The following is a 23454-nucleotide window of genomic DNA, read 5'->3' on the forward strand; positions in this document are numbered from 1 at the left end:
CTAGATGCCGAGAAGGCTTTCGATAGGGTGGAATGGCCCTATTTGCTTGAGGTTCTTGGTCGCTTTGGTTTGGGAGTGGGATTCTGTAACTGGGTCAGGCTTCTATATAATAACCCATATGCAGAAATAATTACCAATAATGTTATCTCAAAACCAGTTGAGATTGGAAGAGGTTGTAGACAAGGTTGCCCCCTATCCCCCCTTTTATTTGTAATTGCAATTGAACCACTTGCTATTGCTGTAAGAGAACACGGTGTGATCACGGGTATAGAGATCGGAGGGCTCGACCATCGAATAGCTCTTTATGCTGACGATGTGATCCTCTTTCTTAAAAATCTGGGAAAATCTATTCCAGCCATTTTAGACCTAATTGGAAAATTTGGACATATTTCTGGTTATAAAATCAATAAATCAAAATCTTCTATAATGCTTTTGAACTCAGAAGAAAGGATGAATCCACCTAAATACACCTGCCATTTTAGAAATGTGAATCAGTTTACTTATCTAGGTATTCAGATTGTCCCGAAATTGGAAGAGGTGGTGAACCATAATTATAGTCCAATTATGACTGACGTATACAAATCAGTGGAGAGATGGTCGAGTCTCCAAATTTCACTGATTGGTAGAATAAATATACTAAAGATGAACGTGCTCCCTAAGCTTCTGTATCTGTTTCAGAATATCCCCTTGCCACTCCCCTCAGACTTTTCCTTAAAATAAGAAAACTGTTTAATCAGTTTTTATGGAATAACAAGCGTCCCAGACTTCGCTTATCACTTTTGTACCTGCCCTTTGATGCAGGAGGGCTGCAGTGTCCTAACATGGTTTGGTATTACTGGGCAGCCCAGTTAAGAACTATAATGTTCTATTATGCTGCAAAAAAGCCCCCCGCATGGAGAACTATTGAGTCTCTCTCTCTTAGGCTTCCACTTCCTACATATGTATACTCTGATAAATATAATAAACTCAAAGACATTACGCTTAATCCTATAGTTAAAAACATGATATATATCTTACATGTCACTCAAAGATATTTAAACGCAAAATCTCCCCTCTCCGTTTTTAGCCCGATTTGGGGCAACAATTATTTTGCCCCGGGTAGGGCGGACGGTGGTTTTAAAATGTGGGCAGACTCGGGGCTGGGACTGGTGAAGGATGCTTTCGGGGGTGATGGAAGACTTTTAAGTTTTGAACAACTAATCTCTAAATTTAATATTCCCCGAAAGCACTTTTTCAAATACCTACAGTTTAGGAGTTTTATCAGGTCTTATCATAATGATTTTACACATATTCCCCCGCTGTCCACATTAGAGAAAATCCTAACCAAAAACCCCACTGGTAGAGGGATGATATCTGAATTATATAACTTGATGATGACATCCTCTCCTGATTCATCTGCTGCTAAGCTTGAAGCTTGGAGGTATGACTTACAGGAGGACTTGACAGTGGAACAGTGGAGTAGAGCATGTAAGCTAGCCCAAACACAGACAGGGAACACACGTCTAAAATTGCTACAATTTAATTGGTTGATGAGAGTGTACATAACACCAGAAAAACTTAACAAATTTAATATGCAGATTCCTGATATCTGTAATAGATGTGAAGAAGATAAGGGCACATTGCTCCACTGTTTATGGTCATGTCCAAAAATAAAGGAGTTTTGGGAAGAGGTTGGAGCAATGATAAAGGAGATTTTGTCAATTAAACTTGTGATGGATCCCAAACTTTTCCTACTGGGATTATATCCTGTAGGGTGTAACATAGATCATTTTGAAAAAATCTTCATAAACATGGGAATACTACAAGCAAAGAGAGTGATAGCTCTAACGTGGAGGAGTCTTGGCAAACCAAGTATTTCACATTGGTTCAAAGAATTGTCTTTATGTTTACCATTAGAGAAAATTACATATACTCTAAAAGATAAACAAGAAATTTTCCAGAAAATTTGGGGGCGCTACATCCAGTATATTGGGAATAAAGATCTATCTGGTTTACTGTGTGAGACAGGGACAGCCTAGCTATTCTCTGTACAGGACCACAACCATATGCTGCAATGTGAAAATTATTCTTTAAAATCTGTCAGAGGTCTCATGGACTCAAGTGCTTTCATTGAATGTACCTTGTGTTTCGTTTATTGTGTAAATTTGTTTGTGTATGTACTTTATATATGTATATATGTAAAACTTTAATAAACATAATGTTGAAAAAAAAAATAAAAATTACAAAATACATGCAGTCACACATGTGCACCACCAAGTCATCATTAGGGATGGGTACCGGTATCCGGTGCCATGATGGCACCGGTTTTGACATAAACGATAGTAACCAGACCGAAAAGCAGCGCACATTTCGGTGCTTTCTTTCGGTGCTTTTTTTTCCTGAGATGTCATACACTTTGGATTCCAGCCAATCATTTTACCTTTGCAAGCGTAGTAGGCGGGCCCAGGTACGTACGTTCTTTTAGAGCAGAGCTACAGATTAAAAATGCCCAAGGCGAAGCGGTCAAAAGTCTGGCTGTACTTCACAGCAAAAGATGCAAACTCAGCAGCCTGCAACAAGTGCTTTAAGCTGATACTGTGATACTGTGCAAAGGAGGTAACACCTCAAATCTGATGAAACACCTGGCAACGCATAGCGTTTTTTTTTTAAAAGCCGAGAAATGCGCCGTATTTGATAGCTTGCTGCGAGACCTCACACCGAGCACATCTACTGCGGGTGTGGTGCCTGTTATCGGACCCGGATTTAGCAACATCCCCCAAAAACCCGAAGAGGAAAGTCCTGGCCCCTAGCCCTGCCAGTGTAGCAAAAATGATGACGGATGATGATGCAGCAGCAGCCGTTCTTCTCTGGGTGAGTAGCTTAATGTTGTTCGTGTGTAATTTACGCTGAGTAGGCTAACCACGTTATTACATTAATGCACATAAGGTGAACTAGCAAACACCGTCGTAGTTACATGCGGATGTCTTCTTGTTTGATGGCAGATACTCCCTTCACCCTGGCAAAAAAAACTTAAATGACCAAAGAAAAAGTGAGAAACAGCTACACATGAGAGGTTTTTGGACAAAGTTTGTGTTCTTCATTCTTTAACCACCGGTACCGTTTCAAAAGTACCGGTTTAGTACTGGTATCGGATAAAACCTAAACGATACCCATCCCTAGTCATCATCCAATTTCACCTGTGATCTTGTGTCACCATTCCTCTCTGAGCTTTGTGTTGGTTCTTCTGTCACCTGACAAATAGGACATACATGACAATAAGAATAAAATGTGCAGCTGCTTCAGTGTTTCTGTCAGTTTGTGCAGATCTTGACTCATCAGTAATGTTTGTAGGGTGAGTGCATTTTTAACTACCTCATGATATTTTGTCTCAAAAATTAACCCTATGAATATGTCAGTGCAATTAGGATGAAATTATTGTGTGACCAAAATTTTAACGTTAGACGTATAATTTCAACAGCCTCTGTAAACTAATATCCTGGCTTACTCGATGCTGCCGTTTTCTCTGACAGTTTCAATCAAAATTAGAAATGCTGCTCTGAGACTGAGATAACTAATACTGCTGCCTGTTGTGCAGTTAGTTTCCAAAACACGTTATTCATGGTTACATACAATTTTAGACTGATGTGGGCCAAAGCCTAGCATAGCCTGTAACGTTATTATGACGGACAAATTTTATGAGTGAACTTGACTTTAAGCGACTTACAGGTTTCTTTGAAAAATACTTTCTTATATCCAGGTTCTTCCTTTTTGCTGTCATCCTCCGCTCCTCCTTGCAGGTCCTTGCAGCGCAGGGTTGCTGCTGCTAAAACTAAACAGAGCTCCCTGAAAGGCACAGCCAATCACATTGGCCATATTAGTCACATGAGGTAGGACTCCAGTAGAGAATGTAATTTAACTCTTTCTGCACCGCTGGGTGAATGAGACGTTGACAGATCTTTTTTTTTCCTTTCTATCGGTTTTGTTTTTCTTTACTCAAAGAGACCAAATTATTGGTGGGGACATGTCCCTTCCGTCCATGCCAAATCTACGCCCTTGGTGTAGTCAATAGTTTTGTTGTGTGTGTCAGAACAATGAGGCGACTGCTGAATGTTACAGGAGTGATACATCTCCTGTTGTCAGGTCTGCAGGTATCAGGCTGTTGTTCTCCTTTATCTCATAGTGGACAGAAATTATTTTTTGGAGTGGCACAAATAATTTGTGTGGCATCAAATTTGATGCAGAACAGCTGATTGTTCTGTAAATAGTTTGAAATGTTTATTTAAAAAAACGTCTTGGCTGCATTTTTAGATAAACAGCTGCAAAAAACTTTTGTTGTGGCCATTTTTGTTGAATGTTCATAAAATGCAATTTGTATTCATTTTTGTTTTTTCTTTAAAGGTGTTAGAATATTCTGACCTGGTTTTGTTATGTAAATTTGTAATTAATTTAATGGAGAAGCTTTTGGAAAGTGATTGGTTTATTAGCTTATGGACCCTCCCATTAATCAAGAGATTAAGAGCACCCTGGATGGGTGTGGTAAAGAGGTTTTTCGTTTTTTGTTTGCCAAATGTCAGATGGGAAGATGGGAGGGTTAGAAAATGATTTTTTGACCACTTTTGAAGTTGTTAAAGCAAATTAAGTTAACTTTCGTTTAATTTTAAGTTTTAAGAAGTTATTTGGCTGATTTTTGTTTATAATTTTCCACGAAATAAACGGCATATGATTTTAAACAATGGAGTCAGAAGTGCGTTCTAAAACAAACCTCCCGTTGCCACCCACGGCCTTTTCTTGGACTTTTTTGGTGTTTGGAAAGTAAAAGGCCGCGACATTTAAGTCAAAAAATCATTTTGACTCGCTTGGATGTCAACTTGGAAGATGGAAAAGCTTGCAAGATTGGACTTGGAAGATTGGATCTTCGCAGAATGGACTGAAAAAATAACGCAAAGTTCGTGAGTAAATGCGAAACTTTGTTTGAATCAACCGAGATGCTGAGCTGCAACATGAAACATTTGTATTAAAATATTATCTTTTGGACCTTGTGAAACGAATTTTCTGGTTAAAATGGAGGAACAAGAAAGAGAGCTTTTTAATTTAATTAAAAAACGCAGAGCGAAGCTTGGCGTTCTGACAAGAAAATGAAATGACATTAATGCTCTCATTGATGCTGGAGAATCAAAAGCCTCCATAGATGAACACATGAGAACATTTAACGATTATTTGGGAGAGTTTATGGACTTACAGACTTCAGTTCAAAAATTGCTGAACGATGATGAAAAGGAAACAGATCACAGCGATTGGTATGAACCTAAGCGGATCAGTTTTAAAGACTTTCTGCATGAAATCGACACTTGGATAAATGCAGACCCTGATCCACAAAAGGATGAAGTTGCAGCCTCTAATGTTGAATCAAAGGTAGCATCTCATGACAGTGACATTGCGCCGCATGATAGTGTCTCACAAGTAGCGCAAGAAGCGAGCGACATGATTTCTGAACGAGTTGCTAAACCTGTCAGCAAGGGCTCTAGTAAAGCGCCCAGTAATGTTACTGCAGCCTTAAGTTTAAGGAGTAAAAGCTCGCGTGCAGCTTCAATGGCGCTGATGGAAGCTGAAGTGGAAAGAGCCACTTTAAAACCGGAGGTGGACGCACTGCAAGAAAAACATGCGCTCGAACTGGAAGAAGTTCAATTAAAAGCAAGAAAAGAAGCATCGGCTCTTTGGCTGATGCAAAAAGGCAAATTCTCACCTCTGCTCAGGATCGGCAGAGCCTTGCATCCAGGGCTGAGGTTGAATCAGAAGGCGGGATTACAGCGCCTTCTGGAACATCTACTGAGTTCATACCTGCTGCTACAGCTCGAAAGGCTCCAAGAACAAAGAAAGCCCCTTTAGTTCATTCTCCTTTGCCAATGCCCCTAGAGACACATGCACCTGCTAAGGTCAAACCAGAAGGGGAAAGCCCAAGGCCAATCTCTTCACAGGTTGATGTTCACAGCAGTGCCCTAATAGAGATTATGACAAAGCAAAATGAAATTACTCAGATGCTTGTAAACCAACAGAGGTTGTCACTGCTTCCAGCTATAGACATTCCTGTTTTTGGTGGTGATCCTTTGCGTTTTAGATCCTTTCTTAAGGCTTTTGAGCAAGGAATAGAAACTAAAACTGATAATATGCAGGATAGGCTTTATTATTTAGAACAGTTTACTACAGGACAGCCCAGAATTTTAGTGAGAAGTTGTATGCACATGAGTCCACAGACAGCTTATGTTGAGGCAAAAAGGCAGCTTGAGTGGAACTTTGGTAACAGAGCAAAGATAACGTCTGCATTTATAGACAAGGCTCTTAACTGGTCAGTTTTAAAGTCTGATGATGCTTCAGCATTACTTGCTTACACATTCTTTCTAAGAAGCTGCTTCAACACAATGGATGAAGCTGGGTTTCTTGATGAGCTGGAAAATTCAACCAATATGAGGATTCTTGTTTCAAAGTTGCCTTTTAGACTTCGTGATAAATGGCGACTAATAATCGTTGATATAACAGAAAAGTGCGATCGCAGAGCAGGATTTAAAGATCTTCTTGATTTTCTTGAAAAGCAAACAAGAGCTGCATTAGATCCTGTTTATGGAGAAAGTCAAAACACAAAAGAAAAGATGGCTTCAAAACCATCAAAGACACCGCTTAAAACTAAAAGCAGTAGCTTTGCTACTTCCGTTGCTGTAGTTTCAGAACAGATCAATGACAAACACAAACCGGAACGGACTCAGATAAGCCATGAAGATAAAGGGTTAGATCAAACTCGGTGCTTGTTTTGTGACCAAACTCATTTTTTGGACGTATGTGACTCATTCAAACTAAAAGCCAACAAAGAAAAGGTGACATTCCTTAAGAGTAAAGGTTTATGCTTTGGTTGCTTAAAGAGAGGCCACATGAGTAAAGCTTGTCCACATCGTTTGACGTGCCACACCTGTAACAAAAATCACCCTACTGTTCTCCACATAGACTCAAAAGAACGGCAGTGGCAAGCAGCTAAAGCTGAATGTAAAGAATCATCAGTCTCAAATGCTCTTGTTTCTTTGAACTTTGGTAGCTATACTGGGGCCGGGTCTAATGAATGTGCCTTGTCAGTTGTTCCAGTAAAAGTGAAGTTGGAAAATGGGACGAAGGTTGTGGAGACGTACGCCTTTCTTGATCCCGGCAGCTCTGCAACTTTTTGCACTGAGGCGTTGATGATGCAGTTAAATGCATCTGGAAAAAAAGTGGAAATCATGTTAAAGACTATGGGTCAGGAAAGGCCAGTAAGTAGCTATAAACTTTTTGGTATGGAAGTAGCTGCTTTGAAACAGAATGAGTATTTGAGGTTGCCTGATGTGTACACTCAAAAGTTTATTCCTGTCACTAAAGAAAATATCCCTAAAGAAGAAAACTTAAGAAAATGGCCTTACTTAAAGGATATTGAGTTGACACCGATAAATGCTGGCATTGGGCTGCTTATTGGTGTAAATTCTCCCAAAGCGCTGGAACCTTGGAGAATCATTAACAGTGAGGGTAATGGACCCTATGCTGTGCTAACTCGTCTCGGTTGGGTTGTCAATGGGCCGCTCAATCAGGGTAGTGAAAAGGATGAGTATGATGCTAGTTTTGTCCAGGTAAACCGCATTTCTATAAGTAGTTTAGAGGAAATGCTGGTTAAGCAGTATAATCAAGATTTTGTGGAGAACCAGTGTAATGAGCGTGCAGAAATGTCTGTAGAAGATAAACAGTTCATGAACATAATGTCAAAGTCAGCTGTACTTAAGGATGGCCATTATTACTTGAAATTACCCTTTCGTAAACCTGAAGTAAGAATGCCAAACAACAAGCAGGTGGCTCAGCAGAGGGCGCAATATCTGCTAAAACGGTTTCAGAAGGATCAGTTATTCTTTGAAGAATACAAAGAATTCATGCACAATGTTAGTATGGAGGGACATTCAGAAATCATACCACAAGAACAGTTGAAGAATGAGGAAGGAAAGGTGTGGTATATACCTCATCATGGGGTCTACCACCCCCGCAAGAAAACACTGCGCGTTGTGTATGATTGTGCTTCAACATTTTCTGGAACATCACTGAACAAAGAGCTATTACAAGGCCCAGATCTGACTAGCACTTTATTAGGTGTGCTGATTCGCTTTCGGCATGGTCCAATAGCGCTTATGACAGACATTAAAAGGATGTTTCATCAGGTCAGAGTAGCTGAGGAACACGTAAACTTTTTACGTTTTCTCTGGTGGCCCGATGGTGACATCACAAAACAGCTGGTGGAACATAGAATGCTAGTCCACATTTTTGGTGCAGTATTCCTCCCCCAGCTGTGCCACCTATGCACTACTAAAGACTGCTGATGACAACCAACATCTGTACCCAGAGGAGGTTATACGTACAATCAGGCATAGTTTTTATGTAGATGACTGTCTTAAATCTGCTCAGTCTGTTGAGCAGGCCATCTCACTTTATCAGCAGCTTACTGAAGTGTGTGCCAAAGGGGGATTTAAGCTCAATAAGTGGGTATGTAGTGATCGCTCTGTCCTCTGTCAGATCCCGGAGGAAAATAGAGCCACAGGTGTAAAGATGCTGAACCTTAGTCGGGATCAGCTACCCACAGAAAGAGCTCTCGGTGTGCAATGGGATATTGAACGTGATGTTTTCACATTCAGTATTGTGAACAAGAACAAACCACTTACAAGATGTGGTATTCTGTCCAATGTCAGCTCCATTTATGACCCTTTGGGTTTCTTAGCTCCAGTCATTCTGCCTGCAAAACAAATTCTGCAACATCTATGTAAACTGAGGTTTGGCTGGGATGAGACAATACCAGCAGAAATGGCACAAACCTGGCAAAAATGGGTTGAGGATTTAGTTCTTCTTAACAAGTTTAGTATTAGTAGATGTGTCACACCCAAAGGATTTGGGGAGATAGAAAGTGCACAGCTGCATCACTTTTGTGATGCCAGTGAAATTGGGTATGGTGCCGTATCATATCTTAGGCTATCTAATAGCAAGCAGGAAGTGTGTGTTTCCTTTATTATTGGTAAAGCAAGGGTGGCGCCGTTAAAACAAGTCACCATCCCACGTCTTGAGCTGGCTGCTGCAGTTTTAGCTGTGCGCTTGGACAAAATGCTATCAGTTGAACTCAATCTTAATCTGAGTGAGTCAGTCTTTTGGTCTGACAGCACAACTGTGCTACAGTACATTGCAAACACAACCACACGGTTCAAAACGTATGTAGCTAATAGAGTTTCCACCATTCATGCTTTGACAAAAGTTGAGCAGTGGAGATACATCAGTTCAAAGCTGAATCCAGCTGATGCAGCCTCTCGAGGAATGACAGTTGGCTGTTTCCTGAAATCTTCCACCTGGATCAATGGTCCAGAATTTCTCAGTAAACCTGTTGTTCACTGGCCTGTAGGCATGAATTGTGTATCTGTCCATCTGGAAGCTGACCCAGAAGTAAAAGTGTTGTGTGCAGCTGTGCTGAAAGAAGATGTGTGTCCCACTACTAAGCTGCTGTTGTACTTCTCCAGCTGGACAAAATTAAAAAGGTGTGTGGCATGGATCCTGAAAGTAAAAGAAAGACTTAAACTGCAAACAAGGAAAAGACAGAAGTTGCTGGGCACGCACTGTGGAAGTCAAATATGTGTTAAGCAAGATGATAAATGGAACACTCTGCTCAAAACTGAGGATTTGTCCAAGGCTGAGGAAGCTATAGTGAGCTTTGTGCAAAGAAAACATTTTGCTGATGAAATGACTGCCCTAAACTCTGGCACTGTAAGGAAGTCAAGTCATCTGTATAAGCTTGATCCTGTAGTTGCTAATGGTGTCTTGAGAGTGGGTGGAAGACTGAGCAAAGCGGATTTACCTGAGGAAACAAAACATCCTGCAATTTTGCCAAAAGAAAGCCACGTTTCAAAGCTTATTCTTCAGCATATTCACGAAAAGATTGGTCACAGAGGAAGAAATCACATGCTTTCAACACTTCGCCGTCAGTACTGGATTCCTCATGCTAATTCAGCAGCTAGAAAAATAATCAGAGATTGCATAGTGTGTCAAAGACAACGGCAAAAGCCAGGTGAGCAGAAAATGTCTGATCTTCCTATTGACAGAATCTCAGCTGATCTTCCACCATTTACTTATGTTGGTGTTGATTATTTTGGACCAATAGAAGTAAAGAGAGGCAGGAGTCTTGTTAAGAGGTATGGAGTTCTCTTCACATGCCTAACCTGTCGTGCAGTCCACCTTGAGGTGGCACATTCTCTTGATACAGGCTCCTGCATTAATGCCATCAGGAGATTCATCTGCCGCAGAGGACAGGTCAAAGAAATCTGGTCAGACAATGGAACCAACTTTGTCAGCTCGAATCGTGAGTTAAAACAAGCTATGTTAGAGCTAAACCAAAGTAAAATCCAAAAAGGTTTAGCACAGGATGGTATAAAGTGGACCTTTAACCCGCCCTATGGGGCCCATCATGGTGGAGTATGGGAGCGCTTGGTGCAAGAAATAAAGAGAATATTATGCTCTATCACAAACCAACAAGTACTAGATGATGAAACCTTGCATACAGTTTTTTGTGAAGTGGAGGCTATACTGAATGACCGCCCAATCACACCTTCTTCTGACGATCCCAATGATGTAGAAGCTCTTACTCCAAATCACTAGCTCCAGTTAAAAGGCAAACCTGTGCTGCCACCAGGTTTATTTAAAAAAGAGGATCTGTATCTGCGAAGACGATGGAAACAAGCCCAGTATATTGTGGATCTATTCTGGAAAAGGTGGGTGAAAGAATACCTTCCTATGTTGCAGGAACGACAGAAATGGAACAAGATTCGTAGGAACTTTTGCATTGGTGATGTTGTGCTTGTTGTTGATGGAGCTGCACCAAGAAATTCTTGGCCCATTGGCCGCATCACTGAAACCATGGCCGATGCACACGGAGTAGTTCGCCATGTTAGAGTTAAGACACGAACAAATGAGCTGGAGAGGCCAATCAACAAAATATGTCTCCTGGTGGAGGCCATCTAGAGGAAACAACGAATGTTTGCCTCCAACTGAGCCAAGTTCTGGAACCTCTGGCTCTACATTTACACTGACACTCACTTTGCTCTACACTCCATTATGCAACATACACCTTTTTTGAATACACACAAAGCAAACACATGAACAACAGAGACTTGAAATCATAGAACATTGACCTTTCCTTTTGTTTGGTTTTTAAGACTTATATGGATGGACTACTGAAGAAAATTATTGATATTGCATTTTGTGATGGCCACTTAGACAGATATAATTCATGTTACACAGGAATTAGGGGCCGGAATGTTGTGGCCATTTTTGTTGAATGTTCATAAAATGCAATTTGTATTCATTTTTGTTTTTTCTTTAAAGGTGTTAGAATATTCTGACCTGGTTTTGTTATGTAAATTTGTAATTAATTTAATGGAGAAGCTTTTGGAAAGTGATTGGTTTATTAGCTTATGGACCCTCCCATTAATCAAGAGATTAAGAGCACCCTGGATGGGTGTGGTAAACAGGTTTTTCGTTTTTTGTTTGCCAAATGTCAGATGGGAGGACGGGAGGGTTAGAAAATGATTTTTTGACCACTTTTGAAGTTGTTAAAGCAAATTAAGTTAACTTTCGTTTAATTTTAAGTTTTAAGAAGTTATTTGGCTGATTTTTGTTTATAATTTTCCACGAAATAAACGGCATATGATTTTAAACAATGGAGTCAGAAGTGCGTTCTAAAACAAACCTCCCGTTGCCACCCACGGCCTTTTCTTGGACTTTTTTGGTGTTTGGAAAGTAAAAGGCTGCGACAACTTTTTTGCAAAACTCAGTTACTTTTTTGAAGAAGTAACTATATAATTAATTGCCCAACATTGGTCATTATATACTGTACTTTGCAGACAGAGTTACAGACTCTCTCCCAGACCACAGACTCATACTCAGAATACAAGTCAGAGCTTTATAAAAAAAAAAAAAAAAAAAAGAAAGAAAGTTTTGTTTTCAAAATTGGAGTTCAAGTTATTTTTTACTTCCAATAGTGTTAACATACTACACAGGTCATGAACAAGATTTTTTAAATTTTCATTGTAAGTGGGCTAAAGCAGTTAATTAAAAGTAGTCTAACATAAATGTAAACGCTGTAATTTGATTATTTTAATAAACCATGTAACTTGGATGGATTCGATGCTGGTGTGACCACAGTGCACACGTCTGCTGTCGCTCACAGTGGTCCAAGGGACGCTCAGGGAGTTTGTGTGTTTGCTCAGACACATGAAAAATTAGAGGGAACATTGGTCAAATGGCCTAGCAGCTAGCTGTGAAATGAACATAAATTCTCTGTTTTTCAATAGTGTTATTGGGTAATACCCCAATAACACATCGATCTTTTGTGGCAGAGGGGTAAAAATATCAGTAGGCAGAACAAAATTCTGGAGTTTCCAGATGGTACTCTAATTAGTCTACAGCTGAGAAAAAGATTTTGTGAAATGTATGGATATTTTTTATTTGTGACACCCACGTTGTAGGTATGGAAGTAGGGGTGGGTGATATATCAAATATACTCAATGTATCACAACCTTTTTGACGTATGCTGGTTAAAATGGTTTTATCGTAACCATCCACTATAAATTTCAATGACACTATTAAGCTGTCTGCAGGTAATTCACTATCAGTTTTTTCCCACATGCTGTGAATGCATCATTAATCCTCTCCCAACTGGAAATATTTCTACCTGGCATGCATGTTTATATACTACCAGATAGGGAAAAATATGTAGACAGCGGGAGTTTCAGGGAATGAAACTCGCTGTAATTTGGATTTCACAAAGAGGACGACAAACAAAATGTGGTAATTTGCAAAACATGCTGTAATACTACTGCCACTAAAGGTATAGGTACCACAAATTTATCCCAACAGCTGAAAAGTCATCCACTGTAAAATGAAGAATGTTTTAAAGTCCGCATATCAACCTCTCCCCACACACCAAAGAAAACATTAAATAATTCTAGTAATAGTTCTTTTGTTTCTGTAATTTGAGACATACTGTGACAGTACTGTCATTGTGAAAAACCTCTGTGTGCAACTGATGGTTAAAAAATGGTTAAAATGAAACATTTCAATTCATTCAGATTTTTAGTATTCAAAGTAGGAAAATAATATTGAATTTTTGATTGAGTATACCAATCCATTTTAAGCACTATATGATTGAAAAGAAATAATTATTTTAACATATCGTGTATCATGATATAGCCAAAAAATATTGTGATATTAGATTTTCCTCATATAGCCCAGCCCTATATGGAAGTTTAAAATAAAACAGCATATAAAAATATTTTATATATTTTATTTTCCGTTACTGTGAAATACAGCTAGTATACCATTCAGAAATTGTCCTTGGATATCTATTGCAATGCATTTTTTTTTTTTATTAGTGTTTAAATATGGAACTTTAGATTATGGCTTTTTTAACATATATTTTAATTAGTCAATACACAAGCATTTAGTGTATCTGTCCCAAATTCCAGATCCAGGTTCAATTTTGAAAAATTTCAAACTTATGTTTTTCAGTTTTGTTGAGTTCAATAGATGAAAAAAAGCCTGAAAATAGATGAAAGGCCCATTGTTCAAAGTATTTCATATAGGAAGCTAAAATTTCACAGCAATCGTTATATATGTCCAAATTTTAAACCATAAAATTTACAGGCAAATCAGTGACGGGACCAAGAAAATGTAATGATTTGAGATGGATTGACCCTAGAAATGTGATGCAAGGTGAAAAAGAACCAGCCTTGAATTGTGTATAATAAGATGTGCTCTAGTAGATAAATAATGTGTAATAATAATGTGTGTTTTTCCATATACAAGACAAATTGTGTTCCACAAATATAGTCAGGTCAAAAAACTAAATAAAAATACACATACAGACCTGTATGAACTGTGGCGTAAGGTCAGCTGTGAGGAGCCAGTCCTCCAGTCTTGGGTATTGAGCGAGAGCTTCAGGTCTTTCTCCTTCTGGTATCCTCTGCCTCAGCTGTAGCTGTGTCCACATGTACTTGGTCAGCTTCACCTATAGTGGAAGGCAACAAATACAATGTTTCACTCACTAAGGCACATAAAGAAGAGGATAAAGTCTGATAAGTATTATGCTCCAGTGACATAAGCAGTATAATGGAACAACTTTAACCTCCTAGGACCTGGTGTCCACATATGTGGACGTCACATTTTGGGTTGTCTAGACCAAAATACTAAATTTTGCTCTACAAGGGCCTGATATCCACTTATCCTGCCACTGTTCTATCGAAATTTAAAACGAATGTCCTCATATGTGGATCTCATTTTTCTCAGAAACAAAAATCAGGTAAAAAAATAAAACTCAGGTAATCCTTGTTTTTACATTCATCAGGTCCCAACCAGCCCAAATAGCAAAGAGAAATTAAAATGCATGCCATGAAAGAGTTCGGGTCTAAGGAGGTTAATGTACAGTTGTGTCAGTGTCCAAATATATATGACCTAAGTGTTGTTGTTGTTGTTTTTTTTGTTTTTTTTTTAAACCTGTTTACTGAAAACATATTCCAATTACAGCTAGATAATTCACACTGACATAATGTGTAGACTCTCAGCTTTCATTTAATTGTATCCACATTTAAATTGGATGAAGGGTTTTTAGGAGTTTCAGCTCCTTAACATGTGTCACCCTCTTTTTAAAGGCACCAAATGTAATTGGATAGTTGACTCAAAGGCAATTTCATGGGCACGTGTGGGCAATTCCTTCATTATGTCATTATCAGTTAAGCAGATAAAAGGCCTGGAGTTGATTTGAGGTGTTGTGTATGCACTTGGAAGATTTTGCTGTGAACAGACAACATGCATTTAAAGGAGCTCTCCATGCAGGTGAAACGAGTCACCCTTAAGCTGCAAAAACAGAAAACACATCTGAGAAATTGTTACACTATTAGAAATGGCAAAATCTACAGTTTAGTACATCCTGAGAAAAAATAAGAAGAAAGAGAGAAAGTGTTAGGTTTTGTATTGTTGATTGTCATTTATGCTTAGAAATATTTAACCATATATGCTTAGAGGTGTATAATCAATTGTGTAGTGATAGGATGTGTGATCTTTAGCAGGCTGCAAAGGCCTACATCCTGGGAGCATGGGAAGAGGTCGTACCTTGTTTTATTGTTTTACGGTAGGAACGTAGCTATGTCAGTTTTAGTCTAAGTGCTTTTTTACATATAGATGAACTGTTGGATTTTCCAGACCAGCAGGTTAAGGGAAGTCGTTTATGGGGCCACACTCTGACCCCACACACACACACGCACGCACACACACACACACGCACACAGGCAAGGTACTCTTTGTTTGTATGTAGACGTCATATGTTAATGAACCTATGCATATTCATGTAACCTCAATAAAAGAGCAGTGTTACGGGGGAGCGGACGAGAGCAACTGGGGTCAAGCGAAGGAACGGCGTTTGTCCGGTTCTCTCCCGTGCACGAGAAACATGAAGAACTTTGCCTACTTCGTGTCTTGCTTGCTGTGTAATTATATTGTCTTCAACGTTCCAGCGAATAGGTTCAAGCTACAAACCTATCATTAAGAAAGAAAGAAAGAAAGAAAGAACTGGTAAACTCAGCAACACAAAAAGACAACACCAGTGGATGATCACAGAATCATTTATGGTAATGAGAAACCCCTTCACATCAGCCAGCCAAGTGAACAACACTCTCCAGGGGGTAGGCTTATCAATATCCAAGTCTACCAAAAAGGAAAGACTGCATAAAAGTAAATACAAAGGGTTCACCTCAAGAATAGAAAGGTTAGACTGACTTTTCTTACAAAACAAACAAAAAAAAGCAACATCTAAAAAAGCCAGCACAGATCTGGAAAAACATTCTTTGGACAGATTAAACCAAAATCAACCTCAACCAGAATGATGGCAAGAAAAAAGCATGTTGAAGGTGTGGAACAGCTCATGATCCAAAGCATACCACATCATCTGTAAAACACAGATGGCTTGAGCTTGGTGCTGGCTTGAGCGTAGCACTTGGTGCTCCTCCCAGCCACCATAAATGAACTTGTGTTTATTGATGATGTAACACAGGACAGAAACATCCAAATGAATTCAGGTTGGTGTTCAGACACATACTGTCTGCTCAAATCCAGCTAAATGCAGACAAATTAATTGGGCGGCCTTTCATAATTCAGATGGACAATGACCCAGAACATACAGCCAAAGCAAACCAGGATTTTATTAAAGCAAAGAAGTGGAATATTCCTTCCTTACAAAGAAATATGGAATATTTCATATTCCTTTGTAACTACACCCAATAGCTTGGGTACTCATTTTAATGAAATTAAAATAAGCAGTAACTAAAGGGCAGGTAGGACATATTTTAAATTTAGACCTGTGTATCATATCAACCAGAAATGTCAAGTAACGCACATATGTAAAGCAGTAGTAAGAAATGACACAGACCAGCCTGAGGAAATCCCCCTGACTAGTGGTCCACACCAGACATCTGCTCTTTAACGGTCATATCAACTGTTAAACCGAGTGTGAAGTAACTGATGTCTCTGACATCACTGGCACACAGCTGATGATGCCCACCAGTACTGTTCCATTGGAAGAGACACCTCTTTGGACGCTTACCCTAACCCTTAAATGTTGCTTGTAGTGAAGCAAAACACAAAATATAATAGCAATCAGTGAAGCGAGCAAAAAGCGAGTTTTATTATACTAAGCAAGAAAAACGCAAAGAGTGACAAATAGTAGAAATACAAAATGCAAGAAAAACAGGGAAAAAGTACTGTCTGCTTCAGGCCCAAATAAAAGGGAGAGTTTGATGCACCATTTGATGCACTGATCAAGTACAGGAGAAGCAGGTGATTATGTGACAGAAGGTCTACAAAAAACACGCAGAGGTGGTACAAATGCAAAAAATCCAAAACGTTTGAAGTCCAGTGCGATGTTTCTACAGTCTGTCATCTAACTTGTAGAAGATTTTAGAGCACTTTACGCCTACTGACATCAAAATGCTGACATTCTTTTCCAGCAGGACTTATAAGATCCCACCTTCGCGGTTCCAAAACTATTAGCAAACAGTTTACTGACCCCTTTATTACTGTGCTTAATTGACAAGAATCCCATGAAAAACACCCAATTCAGATTTTAAACAAGCTAAAACCACTATAAGAGAAAATTGGGCTTAAATAGTACATTTCCAGTGGCACAAGCTGATTACCTGCATCCTGGAATATTAGGGGCCACATTAAAAAAAACATATATCGCTCATCTTAGAGATGAAGTCGAAATTCTGAGATTAACGTCTAAATTTTACTTGAGAAAAAAAAGTCAAAATATTATTTCGCGAAAAAAGTCAAAATGTTGCTGAAAAAATGTTGCAGAATCTGCATCTGAGCAGAAGAAGAAAAAAAACAAAGAAGAATTGCAGGGGACACAGAACGATGAAGACAACGATGAATTAACTTTCTTATGAGACCTAGCCTTAATCTAAAGTCTAATCATTTTACGTCAACAGATCTAATACACCTACATTGTTCTAGGATAAATCATCTATGTGGTTTTGTTCACACATCCATCTGTGCACTCTGACATCTGACAATATTCATCTGAAAAGATACACAAAAAAAGAGGGGGGTGTGCAAACGAATCTGTTCAGACAAGATAAAAGAAAAGGTACAAAAAGGTCAGAAGGAGGAGGAAAACTTCTAAAAGGAAACAGAGTGGAGAGAAAAATGACAAAAGAGAAAGCAAGAGACTGCAGTTGGGAAACCACATGGGGCTTTCCGAACTCTAATCAACACTTTACAGACTACCCTATTCAGCCGCAGAGAAGAGCCTTGCTGTGGCTAAATTGTTCCACTATATTAACTGTGTTCAAAGTCCCCTCAAAATCTACCTTTGCAGAATTATTTTAACTGAAATTCCAGCAACAACTGTCAACTGTGATCTGTATATTGGCTTGAACAAACAATAACTTGACTTCAGATAAATAAAAACCTACCAACAATCTTATACACGTTGTATATCTACAATGTAAAGTGCCTTGAGGTAAACGTGTGAATTTATGCTACATAAATAAAATTGAATTGAAATTGAATTCAGTATTCGCCAAAGGAAAGGGAGAAAGAGAATGACCAAAGTGATGAACAGACAGCGTTACATCAACTGTAAACACCTTTGCCCTATAACATGCAAGGCCAGCCAGACGAGGAACACGTCCTTCTTCTCCTCCCACTGTCTTCCAAGTCAGTTGACTTTCTTGCCAAACAGGCCTTGCTCATAATGCGTGGGGAGAGCCACAGCTAAATTTAGCCTCCTGCTACACATACACACAAGAAGCACTTGGTGCTCCTCCCAGCCCCCAAGAGAGTGAGCAGTAACAGCCACTCCTCAGTTGCACCGCATATCAACATGCACACAAAATATACTGAAAAACTCAGACCAGCCCATCTGGTACCATCTTGATCTTGAGCTGGTCAGTTAAGTACCAAAGGGTTTTTTTAATCAGTTTAACTGCTTTGGTGTTAATGAAATCAACAGGTGCACTAGAGGGGCAACAATAATATAACCCAAACCAAAACAGGAATGGATTTACTTTTCTGACTGAAAGGGTCAGTGTCACTACTGCATGAGGCAACACCTGGACCCTACAGAATAGGTAGTCCAGCGGCTCCAGGATGGCACATCAATAGGTCCCAGAAGATTTGCTTTGTCTTCCAGCACAGTCTTAAGAACATGGAGGAGATTCGTGGTAGAAGGTCATTAACCCATCAGCAGGACATCTGCTCTCTTTTATGCAAGGAGGAAGAAGAGAAGCACTGCCAAAGCCTTACAAACATCCATTCTATTCATTTTATATAGCGCCAAATCACAACAGGTGCCTCAAGACACTTTATATTGTAAGGTTAAAAACTTACAATAATTGAGAGAAAAAATTCCCATTTAACAAGAAGCAAACCTCTAGTAGAACCAGGATCAGTGAGGGGCAGCCATCTGCCACAACTGGTTTGGGTGATGGGAGAGAGACAAGACAAGCGGTGTGTTAGCAAATAGACAGTAAGCAAGCAAGCAAACAAGAACCATTCATGGGAAGCCGCCAGCAGCTTACTGTGAGCTGGTTCCACAGACAACGGGTCTAAAAGATGAAGAACCTGCCTCCTAGGAACCACAAACAAGCCAGCAGTCTGAGACCAAAGCACTCTGTTAGGTGTTGAGCCCTATGCACATTAAAAGATGACGGGACCTGGAGGAACGCACTGCGGAGTGGTAGAAGCAGCGCAGAGCTAGCAGGGCCAATGAGAGAAAGTGACTGACTGGTGTAACGACTACTGTAAAGAACTCCCAACAAAGGCTGCCCTATGTGTTGTGCTCGTTCAATAGTAACCCATACATGTTATAGTGGTAGCCACCTGTCTAGCACAAGCCTTGCCGTCAGCGGAGGCATCAACTGGGATGGTGGCTGACCTCACCGCCATGCATGATACAGTGCACCAGTGCTAGCTGGAGAGACTACGATACCAGTCCAAGTGCCAGACAAAAACACTGGAAGGCCTGGTTGCTCGGGCTGGCTCCTCTCCGGCACCTATGCCGCTCCCTCCAGAAGTGACAGGGACACTCCACAGGATGTGGGAGGGAGATGATCCCGAACATTCTGCTAACATTCGCTACACCCGCCGGGACATCGGTGACCAGTACCAGATATCTGTTTCGTGTGTCTTTCATCACATGCATAACATCCCAGATTACATAGCGAGACCACCAGGCTCTCCGTGGATTGATGTTGGATCTAGAAGGCAGCACAGATGGAGGTGGAAGAGGAAGCAAACAGGCGTCGTGCTATGGCTAAGGAAGGAATCACACAAGCCACCTCTTCTGAGCCTATATCTCTCCAATGCCAGATCCCTTGTGCATAAAATGGATGATCTGGAATTGCAAAAAGCGGGAAATCGCTAAATTCATGACTGCTGTGCCTTAATCGTCACGGAAACCTGGTTTCACCCGGGAATACCCAAAAGCTTGTGCAACAATGGGGCAATTATAAACAGACACTGCTCCTCGAACCTCAAGTACATGTCCGTAAGATGCTGGCATTTTTTTTTCTTTTTTTACCAAGAGAACTAACAGTAGTGATTATCACAGCTGTGTACATTCTACCTGATGCCAATGTAAACATCCATCCTGCTGAATACCATTAAGGAACACCAGCGTCCCACCCTGCGGTGATTTTAATAAGGTCGACATGAAGACTGTATTCCCAAAATTCTATCAGCATGTCAAAAGTCCCACCAGGGGAGAGGACACTCTAGATCATGTTTACTCCAACATTAAGCACACTTATAGAGCCAAACCCCTCCCCCAGTCTGCCCAGCTCTCCCTCCTGTTCTCACCAACCTACACCCCTTCAGATGCAGTCCAGGCCTACCACAAAGACTATTACAACCTGTCCTGGCCTGCTTCACAAAGACAGACTAGAACATATTTGAACACCAGGACCTAGAAACATTCACAAAATCAGTACTGGACTATATCAAGCTCTGTATCGGAAATGTGACTGTGGACAAAAACATTTGGGTTTTCCCAAACCAAAAACCATGGATGACCAGCCATGTCCGCACACTACTCAAAGCCAGTACGCTGTCTTCAGGTCGGGCGACAGAGCTTTGTACAGGGCTGCTCAAGCTGATCTGGAAAGGGGAATTAAAAAAGCCAAGACAGACCATAAAAGAAGCATAGAGTCCCACCTGTCCAGCAACAACACATGGGAGGTGTGGCAGGGCATAAACCACAGAGGCTGTGCTGTGAAAACAGAAAACCTGAGTAGCTGGCAGAAGATTAATTGCTTCTTCGACCGCTTTGAAACACCACAACACCAGCCCTCATCTGCTTCAGCCATGCTACCATCCTCACCCGGTTCCTGCACCACTCCACTCACTGTAAAGGAGCAGTGTCCTCAGGACGTACAAACTGGACTCCAACCTGCTGCTGACCTTCTACCGCTCGCCCATTGAGAGCCTGCTGACATACTGCATCACAGTAGCACAGCTGCACTAAAGAAGATAGAGTGAAGCTTCAGAAGTTCACCGGCTGCCCTCTCCCCTCCCTGATAGACATTTATTCCTCCCGCTGCCTCAGCAGAGCAACAAAAATCATCAAGGACAGCTCCCACCCTGGTTTTGACCTGTTCAACCTGCTTCCCTTAGGAAAGCGCTATAGGTGCATCAGCCCAAAGACTGACAGACTTAAGAACAGTTTCTTCCCAAAAGCCACAACCACTCTGAACTCACACACACACTGACAACACGGTTTCACCCCCCAATCCCAATGTCCCCTATACAACTACCATCACCACTTAAGTTGCATGCAATAGCCCACACTGTAAATATATAACACTATTTTTTTCCCAGTTATTTGTATATTTGTACATTTAATATTTTTGATCAATATTTTTGTTCATATGTATATAGTGCTGCAGAACTGTGCACCTGTGCACCCACTTTCTTTCCCACCTGTCTGCACTGAGTAGGAGGATGCTCTGTAATCTTATTGTACATGTGTATAGTGACAATAAAGACATTCTATTCTATTCTATTCTTCTACTCACACCCAGCTGTTGGTGTCAAAATGCCACCAAGAAATGATTTTCCAGACAGCTCAGTACAACCGGATGGCTGACCACATGGGATATGATAAAACTCCAGCATGAATCATAGCCTGATTCTATTGGCCAGGTATCAGGGGGAATGTGCACCCCGGCATATCCTGCCTGACATTAATAGTATCTTTGTGCTTGTTACCATTAACGGAGGTTCCATATTTTTTTAATAAAACAAAAGTTGTAGATTGGCCTATAATTACCTAAGACAGGTGGGTCAAGTGATGGTTTTTTAAGTAACCATCACAGTAATTAAACCATTTGGTTTAATTACTGCAGTGTTAAAGGCCTGTGATATGTAGCCCATTAATAGAAATAGACCGATCATATTTAAGGACTGGTAGGACATCTTTTAGCAGTCTTGTACGAGTGGAGGCCTAATAGACACACTGATTAATTGTAGGAAGTGATTATGAAAGTTACTCAGAGAGATCAATTGGACAAAAAGTCTAAAAAAATATCAAGAGTATCAACAGTAGCTGTACAAAATGATACATCTGTAACACAGTTCTGAATATATTTTACTCTAATGGTTAAAATTTTATTTGTGAAAAAAATTTATGAACTCATTACTAGTTAAAGTTAACCTCCAAGGACCTGGCGTCCACATATGTGGACATCACATTTTGGGTTGGCTAGACCACAATACTAAATTTTGCTCTACAAGGGCCTGATTTGCACATGCGAGGCCATTATACTGCCACTGTTCTATCGAAATTTTAAACGAATATCCTCATATGTGGATCTCATTTTTCTCAGAAACAAGAATCAGGTAAAAAAAAAACAAAAAAAAAAAAAACTCAGGTAATCCTTCTTTTTACATTCATCAGGTCCCAATCAGCCCAAATGGCACAGAGAAATTAAAAATGCATGCCATGAAAGAGTTCAGGTCTTAGGAGGTTAAAGGAATGCTTGGCTTAACAGAGCTCTGACTGCAGTGCAGTGGGAAGAAGCCTAGGCGTCGTTCCAATTTTCTTCAAATTTAGTAATGAATAGTAAGATCTTCGATCTATACAGAGGTTTTTATAGAGCAACAAAACTATTCTAAATTAGTGAGACCCCATTTCCTCTTCAGATTACAGGATATCTGCTTTGCACGTTTGAGAATTATACCAGGGAGTCAAGTACTTCTGATTTGAGACTTTTTTCCCGAGGTGCCACATTGTCCATGGTTGTATGCAGTAAAGAGGTAACACTTTTAACAAGATAATCGACTTTTGTGGGAGTAGAGTTTAGGTAGCTGATCTGCACTGCTTTGACACATGGTACTGAAGTAGGTAATGGTGGAGGAATTATATTCTTAAATTTAGTTACAGACACTTTCAGAAAGATATCTACTATAATGAAATGTATTCCCAACTAAATACAATAATGTATTGTAAATACATTATTGTAAAAGTAAATGTTATTAAGAAATGATTAGACAAAAGAAGGTTTTCAGGGAAAAGGAAAAACAAAATGACACTGAATAGGCCACTGGTGCAAATGTCTTTGAACAAACAAGCAGAAACAGACTTCATTAGGATGGCCTGAGGGCCTGATGTCCTCCAGTTGGCCAAGTGCTCACTGCCCAGCACTATGGAGCCAAGCTGGCATTTGCCATAGAATAGCAAAATGGTTAGGTCCACCCTGTGCTTTTCACAGATGACAACTGGTTCATTTTGAGGATCCGACACTTTCAGGTTGCATCTATGAATGTCCAGGAGCTCCCCCAGGACACAGACTGTCATCTCATTAAGAGCATGCTCCGACGTTGTCTGGCATGCAT

At 40.1% G+C, this 23454-nt stretch overlaps 1 protein-coding gene across 3 annotated transcripts in view; it reads right to left on the bottom strand.

The window, feature by feature from the left end:
* LOC120718052 (kinase suppressor of Ras 1-like) overlaps window positions 1-23454 on the bottom strand; it is a 69425-nt gene that overhangs the window by 40192 nt on the left and 5779 nt on the right. For all 3 annotated transcript variants that reach the window (XM_040006369.1, XM_040006370.1, XM_040006371.1), the window contains one exon: window positions 13934-14074. In XM_040006369.1, the coding sequence (XP_039862303.1) occupies window positions 13934-14074 (141 nt within the window). The remainder of the gene's footprint in view (window positions 1-13933; window positions 14075-23454) is intronic.

The sequence above is a fragment of the Simochromis diagramma genome, unplaced genomic scaffold (assembly GCF_900408965.1).
Source record: "Simochromis diagramma unplaced genomic scaffold, fSimDia1.1 OVJJ01000024.1, whole genome shotgun sequence".
In the NCBI taxonomy this organism is placed as follows: domain Eukaryota; kingdom Metazoa; phylum Chordata; class Actinopteri; order Cichliformes; family Cichlidae; genus Simochromis; species Simochromis diagramma.